The sequence below is a fragment of the Mastigoproctus giganteus genome, chromosome 1, assembly GCF_048544385.1.
Source record: "Mastigoproctus giganteus isolate SK-2022 chromosome 1, ASM4854438v1, whole genome shotgun sequence".
Classification (NCBI taxonomy): domain Eukaryota; kingdom Metazoa; phylum Arthropoda; class Arachnida; order Uropygi; family Thelyphonidae; genus Mastigoproctus; species Mastigoproctus giganteus.
Window position 1 is genome coordinate 171384927 of NC_143575.1, and position 13549 is coordinate 171398475.

Here is a 13549-nt window from a genome sequence, read left to right on the forward strand (position 1 = left end):
CATCGATGAAATTCGAACTGGGCGTGTATTAACTAGGTTTCTCTCTTTTTTTTTTTTTTTTGCGAGCATCATCGATCGAATGCGAAATGCTAAAGGACGAAAGAATCCGCCCCCAAATAGTCCCCTATTACATAGGTCGTTGTGAGAGGACGTGATCGTGTGGAAATTGAAAACAGGAGTTGGGATAATCTAGGAATTATTGTTAGTATTTGCAAATACAGTATTAATGGTAGTTTTAATAACTAGAGTTGGAATTCTACAATTACGCAAAATTCTTTAAATTATTTTATTATTATGAACTAATTGAAGTTCGTTGGCCTTAATCGGGAAGACTGTGTTAAACTGATTAAATAAATAAAATATAAGAAGATATTTTAAGATTAAGGAAGAATATAACTTTGGTAGTCACGTTTGTTTATCATCAACTGCCTTAAAAATTCAGGACAGTAATGGAAAACTTTTTTTGCATAATAGTGCGCCGCATACTTGTGTTTGTGTGCGCAGATGTACACTCTGATGTAATAGCCGTAACGCTCGAACGAACTCGTCTTTACGAGTTGCCTTGGTATTGCACTACTTCTGAAAAAATGGCATCGCCTTAATCTGCCATTTATTTAAAAATGCGACAACGCTATGATAGTTTGTTTAATTTTAGGATATAAAAGAAAGACAGACATTAGACAACAGATGGTGGTCAAATTCAAAATTACTATCTTTTTAAAAATTGTTACAGTATTTATTATACTGAATGACAGAACACCACTATAATTACGAAGTAAATAAAGGTATTAAAGACTAATTTTGTTAGGAATAGGCTATCAAATGAAAGTTACAGAAATTGGAATACGACCTTTTCAAGTTTGGTCTCAACCCAATGTATATTCAATGTATATTCGATTGCTGAATGAAGATATTAAAATAACTAGTGCCTAACAAGGAAACGAAAAGTATAATTTAAATGGGAACACTCCAGCTGCCAATTACAAAAATTAAGAAAGCAGTATGCAATAGGCCTAGCGATGGTATCCAAAGTCGGAAAGCACCCAATGAGGCAGATTTATCAATAATATCACATAATAAGAACGTCGAATAGATAGTCCACGTGTTTCAGAAATTCAGTTGCACGCGCCCACACACACACACACACACACACACACACACAGAGTAGTTCGTGTGGTATTTGCATTAATGAAAGGTGCTGTTAGCGTCTCTGTAAGTGAATGTTGAGCCTAGAGCGAACCTCCCAGGATACTAATTCCTCTAATTACATCAACGACTAGGAATCATTAAAAATTAATCAACGCAATTCTGGTTGGAGAGCCAAGCATTTACACACAGCGGGCGACCATCATAGGGGAATCAGAGGATGGCTTCTTGCATAGTTAATAAGTACTTAGCCATTAAAGTCAGGTATCAGACATGTGAAGGGGCCATCAAGATGAAACATCGTGTGATATTCTAGAAGTACGGTGGGTTTCAAACACCAAAGACAAGGCGAGGAGGAAAGAGTCACTCTGCGAAATTGGGAACTGTGGGTCTGTTTCATTACTACGTGAGAGAAATGCTTGTTCTGTTTAGTGCAAATTGCGAAAGGAATTACTATAATTGCAACGGTGCACGTGTAATTGGGAAAGACATATTTGGGTTAATGTTTCTTTTGCGAAAAACATCAAATTATAATTTTGGAATAGTAATAGGCCCAGTTTCGTTTATTCCAAATTTGGAATAAATTCAGTCCGGTACGAACTGTGGAGAAGGATATCTGTCAGTCATACCAGTTTCGTAAATTGTATATATTTATTGCAATTAATGAAACATATCTAAAATACTCTCATATATTTTATTGTTTTCAAATATATACAAAGGAATTTCATTTATGCTTCATCTGGAGAATCACATACACTTAAAGATTAAACTGTATTGCCTCAATCTCTCACTTATGAACCAAAGACCTGGAATCAAGACATATAACACAATTTCTTAGTAATGTAGCTACACAGAAAACAGCTTACAACCACTTTACCAATTATTAAATGAAAACTCTTAGCTCATTGATTAAAAATAATGGCCAGACATCCCCTAGTATACGAACGAATATGGAAAGATATTCATTACCTATGGAAGATTAATTTAATTATTATTTATTTTTAATTTCAATTTGGTAGAATAAAATATAGAAGAGGGGAGTGCTGATCATTGTTTTGAAGAATGAGCTAATTCTTTTTCTTTTCTTATAATTAAGAACAGAGATTTCTTCTTATGTCCACTACATTACTAAAATACCAACCTTAAATTCTAAAATTCTCTCAAATGCAAATACCACAAAGTCCACTAATTTCAATAAATTTGGCAGTCGCTTATTTATAAAAGTGGAAAAAAAAAAAAAAAAAAAAAAATCATTTAAAATATTCATAAATATCTACTTATTTATACACAAGAAATAAACAATTTTGAATGTACAATAATATATATTTCAATAATTATAATAATAAAAATTTTTAGTATTCTATATTTTAAAAAATTTACATATTTAAAATATTTTTTTAAAATTTACATAACACACCAAAAACAATTGAACGTTCACTCAGCTTATTTGTCCGTTATATCAGAAGAAACAAAAATCCTAATCAGTAAAATTATAAGAGAACAAAAAAAAAAAAAACATTAAAAAAGAAAAGAAAGAAAAGTGAAGTTTTTCTTTTCACTATTGCGCATTCCCCTATAGCAAAAGCAAGCAGCCTTTGATTAGAAACTGCGCAAGCTCAATAGCAGTCAGGCACCTTATTGTTTGGACACCGTGCACCCCATTGCTCTGCCTTTCATTGGCCACGATGAATTATCAATATCAAACATGTTTTGTTTTTCAAAAAAAAGAAAAAAGTGCATTTATACTCAACATTTTATAGCATACGTTCAGGACTCTACATAAAAGGCTTGGCCACAATGAAAATACTGTAATTTATACAAACATTCTACACAATATTATTGCGTACATTGATTGCCATTAATTTATTAAACTGGGCAACCCCATAATCTAATGGAGGCAGCTATACAGAGGTTCTTTACGAAGAATAAGAACAATAACACATATACGCGTATTTATACACAGAGAAAGATGTAAAATATTTATGTCCAAAGCCATATTTATTTTATTTATTTATTTATTATTTTTCAAGATGGTCTCGCGAATTACCGCCAACATTTCTACTCAATTTTCTTTTAATCGTAATACAACAAAAAGCAAATTCTAGAGTTAGCATCCTTATCCTGATTATCAGCTATTGCGCATGCTCTGTAACAAGGCAGCCATTGAGTTAGTTTTCGGATGTATTTTGCTTAGTGTTTGAAGAACACGTGGATGCAACTGTTAATATCCAGTCGACGACCAGTCTATTGGCTACCACGAATGGAACGATTGAAGAACAGGGAGCCAATGAAAGCAGCAGTTGTAATAAATAGTTAGGCTGAGCAGTTAGCTATTACGAATTCAATAGCTCTCAGGCTTGTCCTCAACTGCTCATTGGAAGTTCTTTAAGAGCTCAGAGAGTAAAAGTTTGGACCCTTTTGAATCTAAAATAGATTATACTAAAGAAAGAGTTGGAAGATGAATAATGTCCATCAACTATGTAGATATTTTTCGAGTGAAGACGAGACAAAATATTGTTTACACAAGCACACCCCCATGCGTGAACACGCACTCATACACACAGTCAAAACCACACAAAGCAATATATATATATACTGTATATATATTATGTTTTCTAGATATAATTTATGAATAAGAAGCTTATAATTCCTAAGATAAACATTTAATAAGGTCTATAAGCGTTTTAGGCACGTAATTATATGTACTCAAGTTGTTTTTTCTTCTTCTTTTTATCTAAACATCGATGTATTTACATATATTAGCAGTATTTTATTTCTTCAGACTTTTCTAATATTCTGTCCATTGGGAAACACAGTGCCGGTTGATCCTTCCTGTTACACGAGGAAAAACTGTGGCAAGAGAAAGAAAGTTGTTTGGAATTCTGGCATTTTCTCCTCACTAGACGTCTCTCTTTCAAGTTCCTTTTTGACAGTCAAATAAATATTCGTCAATTCAAAATCGGGCGACCACAGAAGGGAGGAAGAGGAGGAGGAGACTGTCAGATGGGAAGGCAAAGGAGAGGAGAGTGGGAAAGTCAACACAAAGTTCACAGTGACTGTCTACTTTAACTGACTGGAGGAGGAGGAGGAGGAGAAGAAGAGGGGGAATGCCTAATGTAGGCTTGGCGTTTTCACTTTGTCTCATCTTACACAGCTGTGTGACGTTTCATGTGCAGACTTAAGTGATCTGACCGAGAGAAAGCACGTTCGCAGAGCCTGCACTGGAAAGGTCGGTCGCCGGTGTGCTTACGGTAGTGTCGTGTCAGTTCGTCCGATCGAGCAAATTTCCAGCCGCACCCCTTCCAGTTGCACTGATACGGCTTCTCCCCCGTGTGGGTACGGAGGTGCGCCTTCAGATGGGAACTCTTCGTGTACGTTTTGGTGCAGCCGGGATGCGAACAGGTGTGCGTTGTGACCTTCTTCCGTCCGAAATTTCGACGACCCCGCTTGGGCTTCGCCGTCGCCGCAGTCGGCTGCGAAGTTGCGTGATCCGGTAGGGCACCGAACGTGGTTGGGGTGGGCGTAAATGTCGCTCGCGTGTTGGTCGTGTTCGTCAGTAATTCGGCCAGATGGGGAGAAGAAGGAGGCGTCACCATCCGTAAATGTGGCTGCGGCTGGGACGACGGGGGCACGCCGGCACCCGCGAATTGTACGGGGTGCGTCGTTACTACCGTGGTGACCAGATGGGAGAACGTGTACGGGTGGCTGTCGATAATACTGCTGCCGCCTCCATTTTTCTGCGGAATTTGTCCTGTCCGTTCGGGAGACGCAGGAGGGGATATCTGGCTCGACACCAAGTTCGACTGGTTGTACGCTGCCCACAGTGCTGTAGGATACGGCGTTTGTACTTGCGGGGGATTGGCGGCGCAATTTGTAGGGTACCTGTCGCTTGGCTTCTCGTCTGTCGTTTGAGTTATGGGAGTCGGCGATGCCTGCACGAGGCCACAGAGAGGCCCGGGGAGGTCTGCTGTCGTCACGTCTTCCGGGGTCGTCTTTCGCTTTATTGAGGAACCATACGAAGGGGTGCTTTCGGCATAGATGTTGGCGTTCTGACTAAAAATGAAGTCTAATTCCAAACCGAGGTCGTCGTACCTGGTCTGCTGGAGCACTGGTTGCGACGGTTGAGGAGGTGGAGGAGGAGCTGGAGGCGGAGGTGGCACACCAGATGTGACGGGTGTCGATGAAGGTGGTCTTCGACCTGTCGGTGAAATGGGTTGCTCGATGCTGGGGGTTCCGCAATTGGAACCCATATTCATCTTAATGGACTGCTCTTGTGGATGGATGTCGCCTAATAACACGCTCTCAATGTCTTGCCATATCTGGAAAAGTAAATAGATGCATCGTTAGTTACTGATAGGGCAAAATAATCAGAGATAGACTTTTCTGCAACAAAAGCGATAGCAGATTTTTAATTTAAAAATATCTTAACTATATAAGTACATCGTGTTTAAACAATTTTAAAAACACAGCTAACAAAGATGCACGTATGCTCGCACAGACACCCACAAAATCACAGGAGAGTTAGCTCTGTATTTTGATGAAACAAAAATATGCAGCTGATTGGACAGCAGAAATCTAAAGGTAAAAAACAAGTCATATTGAAGTACGTGTACTAATTCGACTGCCTGATTCGGATTATCAGAAGACGCATTCAGTTCTGAGAAGCAGCGTTTAATGATGATGACCACAATTCAAGCAGAAGGCTGTCATCGCAGCCCCCGCGTTGCGCGTGTGCGTCTATGGCACATAATACTCGGAACACTGGTAATTATTTTACACAGTGCCATTTCTCAGAGTCTGCCCAATTTGCAAATACGTGTTACATTTCATTATTTCTGGCTTACAAATAAAAATACGATTCTCAGTAATAAAAATAAAAAAAGCCCTTTTCCGGGTGACTTTATATGCCTTCTTCACAACAGTGTGACTCTAAAATGTTACATTTCTATCGACATAAACAGCGCTTGGATGTGTTAGGATTAGATTAGTTTTTCAGGTTACAAATAAAAAAAAATAACTTTATTTGAATATAACAGTAAATAAAATACAGCAACTGCATTTTATTCTTCTCTTTTCCTTTTACACATTAAAAAAAAAAAAAAATGAAGCCTTGATTGAAAAGCATATAACAAAAGATATGAAATGAATGGACATTAGACCAAATTTCTACATTTCATTATATAAGCAGAACGTATCATCATAAATATTATTTAGCCTTAGGCTTTGAAAGAACGTATAAACTTTTATGACTCGAATCGAACCACAGTGTTCTAGAAATTCAGAAAACGTCCCGCCCACTTATTACTGAAAGTAACCCTAGAAAACTCCAACCGTGTGAATAGCGTGACGTAATAGCATAGCCGTGGCAGCCAACATCTCGAGAACATTGGAAAATATAAATATATTCCTTAAAAGCACAGGATTTAAAAAAAAAAATTGTCCATATTTCATTTAAAATAATTCTTATACAAAACACACTTTCACCCCTTCCAGAAAAGTCAACTGCCCCCCACACTTTGGGTACATCTGATTTAGGACAATTATCTGTAATGGAAAAAAAAAATTAACTTAAAATTCAGCATTTTATTTGATTGTTTTCACTTTCGTGCTACTACACTAAAAAGATTACAAACAAGATTAGAGGTAAGTTGTTGAGACACGCGATGTTATTGCTGATCTAAAAACTGACCCATAAATTGTGCGCGGAGAAAATCTGTATCGCAAAATATCTGCGAGCCCTTTTGCCTCCCCTCCCAAGGTCAACTGATGGGTTTTGTCACTCCGAAGGATTCTGTATTTTGCTCCCACACACGTGTTATTATACTGTATTTGAATTCAGGGTTCTGAAGAGGAGAAATCGTAGTTGAAGATACACTCGAGGATTGCATCTTTAACTGGAAGCTCATCTGAACCAATATGATTCCTCTAAGGAATCATATCGGTTCACTTTGACGTGAATATTCTTGAGAACTTTTTCCAATGTCACCAAATTGCCTTCATTAATCTGGAAAAGTTTAAAAAGTCCAACCAGTTTCTGCTGATTCGTTTTCTGAGCTATGTTAACAGGTTTTACATGTTTACACATGAAACACGGCTCTGCTACTTTTTATTTCCTGTTGCAGGCTGCCAAGTTCACTAGCGAAAGGAGATAAAACTATCAGATTGCGACCATAGCAGGAGAAACAGGTTTAGGCATAAAATTCTCCGTTCACAAACTAGATTGGTCTGAGGATAAGGCGAATAAATCGTTCCACTTGACTCCAGACGACAGTGGGTGTATAAAACCCCACTTTATTAGTGCGTTTCACACTTATAAATCAGGTCAAATATGGAAAAATATTTGATTTGTTACGAAAATGTGGCCAGGAAGATTCATTTTGACTTTTATGTGACAGTATTCCAAACTTAGAGATGTTGGTGTATGTATGGTATCTGTACCACCAAAGAAGATAAAGATTCGTACCGGTGAACTAGCAGACAGAGCATCAAGCTTTGCATCTGGCCCACCTTTAACCTTATGCGAAGCCCGTACTTATTTTACCACTGGGCCAGGCTGTTAATCAGTGCACGAGAAACACTTTGTCTGTTTTAAACTTTCATGATCAAAGAACGCGATATGAGACTAAGTTCAGCATGCAAAGTTCCAACAGAGTGATTAGTACGCTTTTGGTGAAAATGTTATGTTAATTTATTACGAGCATGCGCTCTGATCTCATCAAATCTGCCATCTGATTGTTACATTTGAAGTCATGAATTGGAATAGGATTTTAATTTTTAATGCGAATTTAAATGAATTTGCCTAGAATGTTCATTTAAATGCACATCGTCACTACCAAAGGTGGGAATTACTGGCAGTGGAAGATAGGAAGAGGATTTACCCGAAAGCTACTCACTGTATCTATCAATCAAATTAAATCCTGTACTATACATCCAAATCGTGAACACTTAATTATTAGGTGTGCAGAAGAGCTCATCAATCACAATTTTCCTTTCAATACGTCTCTTCTGGAACAAAATTTCACTTTCACTCCCTACCAAAGTTGGAATATGGTGCAATAACTTAAGGTTAAATTCTTTTAGCTTGTCACAGTTTGGGAGGGGAGGGGATATAGGTTTTAAGGAGAGTCTTTAAAATTTCTTTCGGTGCACGAGACATTTTAGAGATGCAGAAATTAGAGGTTTTTATACATACCCTGGGGTGTATAGAAACTTGAGACGATCAGACTCAAACGACAGCGATCGGTTGAATTCCTCAGTGGATGTTTGAGTGTTGCAGAGAATGAAAACAGATTAGGCTTAACGTTTGTGCTCACCCATGTTGCTGATTTATTTTTTTTCCTCCTCTTTGTTTTTAATTCTCTAAACAGACATAACCTTACAAAAACGTAGTTTACAAGTACAATACGCTGTGGTCTTTGTGGCGCCGGTTAATCTATTTTTAACTTTCTGATATATTCTCTCTTCGTTTGCAATTTTTCTTCCTCTTTTTATTTTTTTGGTTTGCTCTTTCGGATAATGCAATTAGCATTCGAAACACATTCTAGTCATTAGCAAAATGGCTGTTAATAAACTGACTAATCAGTCATGTTGATTAACGATTAGGCGATGGAATTAGTTTTCAAAATCATGCCGTATGCTTTCATAATGAATTCACGCTTGCACCCTAATTTCTGATAGACGACCAGACTGGGAGAAAGGACGACAAGAGGTCTACTAAAATAAGCTTCTATGTATGCCACAAACTAAAGTGAGCTGAGATAATAAAAAAGAACAACAAAATTATTCAATAATCCTTTGGCTTTTGTCCCATACACAGAGATGCTTCTTGAATACGAATTTCCCTTGGATTTCAAGGTCTTCTCTATAAATGGCTAAGTTAATAACTGCAGAACAAAGACACCGCTGTCTGGGAATCATGTGGTTTGCATACAGCAGTAACTGACGTTATTTGTGATAGAATAGCGCCAGGAAGGCAGGAACTCGCAGATGTCTGATTGAAATAACAATACAGTAAGAGTATTTTATCTGCATTTCAGTGCTTTAGATTATTGTGAGACTCTGGAGTAGTAATACTTATGCAAGAAGAATTTCATTAATCTGAGAAATAATCTTGGAACATTTATAAAATAATTTTATAAATGTTCAAAGCTGTTAATTAACAAAAAAACTAATTTTTATTGATATTTTTAAAGTCCAGTAATTCTTGAATGGGTTTACGAGGGCTGTTCACAAAGTACTGGCGATATAACTGCTGCAGAACAATGAAAATTTGCATGTTAGATGGTTACAGTCTCTCAAAGTAATCTTTGGCACCTCGTTTACAGATCGACTCCAAATATCCATAAAATTTCTGATACCATCAAACAGCCTGGGTTTGTTAAGGAGTGGTGAGGGAACAATCTTGTGTTGTTGATCCTTGAGTGGCTCCTTCAGGCCCAACTGTAGTCAAGTGGGAAATATTTATCCACGATTACTAATGTGATACGTTTTTAATACACGTGATACCACAGAATATGATAATCTTATTATATATATGTTTTTTAAACGAACATTGGTAGCTGCATTTATCTTTGGGAATTTAAAGCCTGGCTTGTGAAATCGAGCTCAGGATTATAGTTTCATAAAAATGTCACCTTCCTTTCTATTGCAGCACATGCAGCACGCACTTACGTTTCTTCCACCAGCGAAACAACTTTTTCAGTCATGTGCAGTTTCATACGGAATATAAATTTCATGATATAAGGCCTCATCAAATTGGAAAGCCCACTGGGGCTGGATCGCTTGTGCATTTTTGCAACCATTTTAAACAGTATAATTTGTAGTCTTAGCAGAAGGATTGAGAACCACTGTTCTAGAAGACCGCTGCGAAGATCAAATGCGGAAGGATGGACCTTAATTGAGGTCTACGTGCTAGCCAAACAGTACCTATATATCATCAGCGCAGTTAACATCGCTTATCATTAAGCCTAATTTAAGATTGAAGGAGGCCTTTGAAACCGATATCATGCTCACATGCAAATAAAGGAAGAATTGTTCCAAATTTACGACTGCACCTCATATTTCCGTGCCCCAGTTACCTATAACTGTAACAGCGAGTGGAATGGCGACGCTCATTTCTCGTCAGTTTCCTTCATCAGCGTTTTAAAATCTTCTCACGTACATCACAGTAAAACAACATATCGACATCCGGGAACAGATTACGAGAATTCAGAACCTACCCTACAACCTTTTCGACTCAGGCATCCCGTTTCCTTGAACCGTCCCATTAAATACATAAAAACACCAATTGCTAATAAACAGCGATGCAAACTCGTGCCGGGATTTTCATTATTTCCGTTATTTTAAACTCGTTTTTCCAAGAAAGCTGTCCCAAGAGTCCGTTGCAGTCCTTATATTGAAACTGTGGCTCCACGTTCTAGTTTTCCTAGAGCTCGCAACCTTTACAGTTGGATCAATCTCCAATGCTTGGTCTCTCTGCGTATGAAGGACACCCAAGGACAGTTCGCACGGAGGCTGAGAATCTTACGACTTTTCTTAGCGTGAAACCTGATAGTTCTTTTTCCTCGTTCTTTAGGGATTAGTGGAGGCAATCGCTTAGACAGGAGGTCTTGGGATTACTTTGTAAAAGGAATGCCTAGATGTCAAGATTCATGTGCTTCGTGGAACGGGCTGATTATAGGAAGTAGGGCACTGCGCCCTCCCGCCCTGTCCCCATATGTACCTTCCCTCTCTCAAAGAAATGAAGCTACGATTCAAAACAGTGTGGGCCGAATGTTTTTTGGCCTGTGAACGCCGATGTCTATATACACTAAGCTGACATTTATTAGGTACATCTACTCTTTTTCATGAAATGGAGATATCCTCCTCAGAAACATCAACACTTGTTTGTGTAATGCCATATAAAGGAGGTAGACACAGGGATGTTGTATGAGTCCAATTCAGTGGGAGAATTGTAAGACGAAGGATTAAAGTGACTTTGAGCGTAAAACAGCAGTCAGCGTCAGACGTATGAGTATCTCGGAAACGGTAACTCTGTTGAGGGTTTCGCATACGACTGTCTTTTGTGTGTATCAAGATCGGTCTGATAACAAAATAATATCTAGCCAACCGCAGTCCAGTTGGAAACGGTTGGTATACGAGAGAGATCAAGGTTGTTAGGTTTGAGGTGTATCTTACCTTAGATATATTGCACCGTTTTATTATGTCTGTTCACGTGTGGTGTTGGCGGGTCGATTTCCATGTTGTGCGGGTTAAAAAATCCGGAATAACTCACGGGGTAATCCTACTCCTTCTGCCTGAGATTGGCTAACTATAGCCATGATTGAAGAAGCCTTTTGATTTTCCTCCAGTCTATAATAGGATTCGAACTCAGACCTCTTCAAACGAGTGACAACTGGCAATAACAGGGTAACAGAAAGGCTATAATTAGTCACACAACAAGCAACCAAGTACAACAGGGTTAACCAATGCGGCATTTCAGAACGCACAATTCATCGTACCTTGTCAGGAACTGGATATCGCAGTTAACAATTGAACTGGACTCCATCCATTCCCCTCTTGTCAGAAGGGGGGAAAGAACACCCAAGAATGTATAGTTACAGTGGACTGAGCAGCGGAAGGTTGGAAAAACGTTGCTTGGTCTTTCCTGCTGTTTTTGGACAATGGACGGAACAGAGTATGATGGATCCATACTGCTAGGTATCAACAATGCAGGCTACTGATGGCGGTGTAATGACGTGTTCGTAGTGCATATTTGGTCGCTTGATATTATTAGATCAACATTTGGATTCCATAAGTTATCTGGCAGTTTTCAATAAAGTGCAACCTTTTATGACTGTAGGGTATCCATATGAGAATGGGTTCCTCCAATAAGATATGGCGCCTCCGTAGCCAGGTGGGCAGGAGCAGCAGTGCGTAGCACACGCTCCTTGATTAGACCGGGGTTCGAGCCCGTGACCACCAAATACGGAGGATGCGGAAAGGTCAGGGAATGACCACCGCATATCTCCGGAGCAATATGGCCTTAGTTGCTAATGCTCCTAAAAACCAAACAACAAACAAACAAGCAATCAATAAGATATTACGCAATGTCATAAAGACAGATTTGTACAGAACTGGTTCCAGGAAAATGAGAGAGAGAGAAAACATGTCCTCCCGAGTCCAGATAACAATCCAATTGAGCACTTGTGGGATGAGGTGGAATGAGCTGTTCGGAGTAGAGATCCGTAACTATCCAATTTGTAACTGCTGGTTGGTTGGTTATTGTAGGGTTTTAGGCGCATCAGCAACGTAGGCCATATTGCATCTGTAAATTGCGTGGTAAATTGGTCCGGTTTGCTTGGCGAAAAACCAGAGTTTGCAGGAGGAAAAAAAAACTTGCTACCCTCGCTTGAGACTGACTAACTCAGCCACATTGTGAAGAAGAACCATAAAAATTCCTGCGTTTTTGGCGGGATTCGAACTCAGGTCTTTCCAGCACATAGTGTGGGGAGGACGGTGATTATACCAACTATGCTCCCCACGAGGATGTAATTGAGCGAACTTGGACCAGCATCCTTGTGGCACTCTTTGCACATCTCGTTGAGTCCATGCCGTGGGAATATTTCTGAGGGATATACTCGCTATTATGTAGTACCTATGTAAGTGGCCACTCAGTGTTTGTGTGCGTGTATATATATATATGTTGTCCGCAAACTGTAGACATTGTGTCCATGTGACGTATCGCAACATTGTGGTAAAGAATAGAATTAAGAGAGCCACTCCATAGGATTTTAGATGACATCCTCATCCTTTAATAACGTTGGTGTTTCCCTTCCCCTATAAATTTTTTATGTTGTTATAGAAGTAGGCCTTATATAGATACATACCAATCTCCTTTTGAGCTCGCTCTGGCCTCAACTAAACAGTCACCGAACTAGCTCTATTATGATAATGAGTGTGCATTGAAGTTTCAATAAAAAATGAGGAAGAGACGCGAGAATATAGCGCTTAATTTCAAAGATACCAAGAACGTCTTACCGCATTCTTCTATCGCATATTCGCAGGGGTTTGACTTATAGCGTGCAGTTGCTTATCTTATCACTGACAATTTCACATTGCTTATCCCATCGGTTACATAATCGCTAGCAAACTGGGAGAGAGATTACAGTGGTTCTGATTATGTTCTGATTATGAAAATTCAGCTTACCATAATGTCCGTTTCACACGTAATTGGCTCTATCAGCAAGTTACAGGCGCACTTGTTTGATTTATAATATTCAGAATCGAATTTATATCTCAGGGCAGCTCCTGTTGCCACCTATTATCTCTCCATCCATTCCTTTTATTCGATTAAAAACTGTTTTCTGAGTTTTAAGGAATGCAAACTCTATATTCCTCTACCCCCCCACCCTAAACATATTTG

General features: G+C 38.8%; 1 protein-coding gene across 1 annotated transcript in view; it reads right to left on the bottom strand.

The window, feature by feature from the left end:
• Positions 1-2724: 2724 nt before the first annotated feature.
• Positions 2725-13549, bottom strand: part of LOC150091258 (uncharacterized) — a 58754-nt gene continuing 47929 nt past the window's right edge. The window contains exon 2 of the mRNA XM_090375025.1: positions 2725-5465. Within this exon, the coding sequence (XP_090231151.1) occupies positions 4293-5465 (1173 nt within the window). The 3' untranslated portion in view covers positions 2725-4292. The remainder of the gene's footprint in view (positions 5466-13549) is intronic.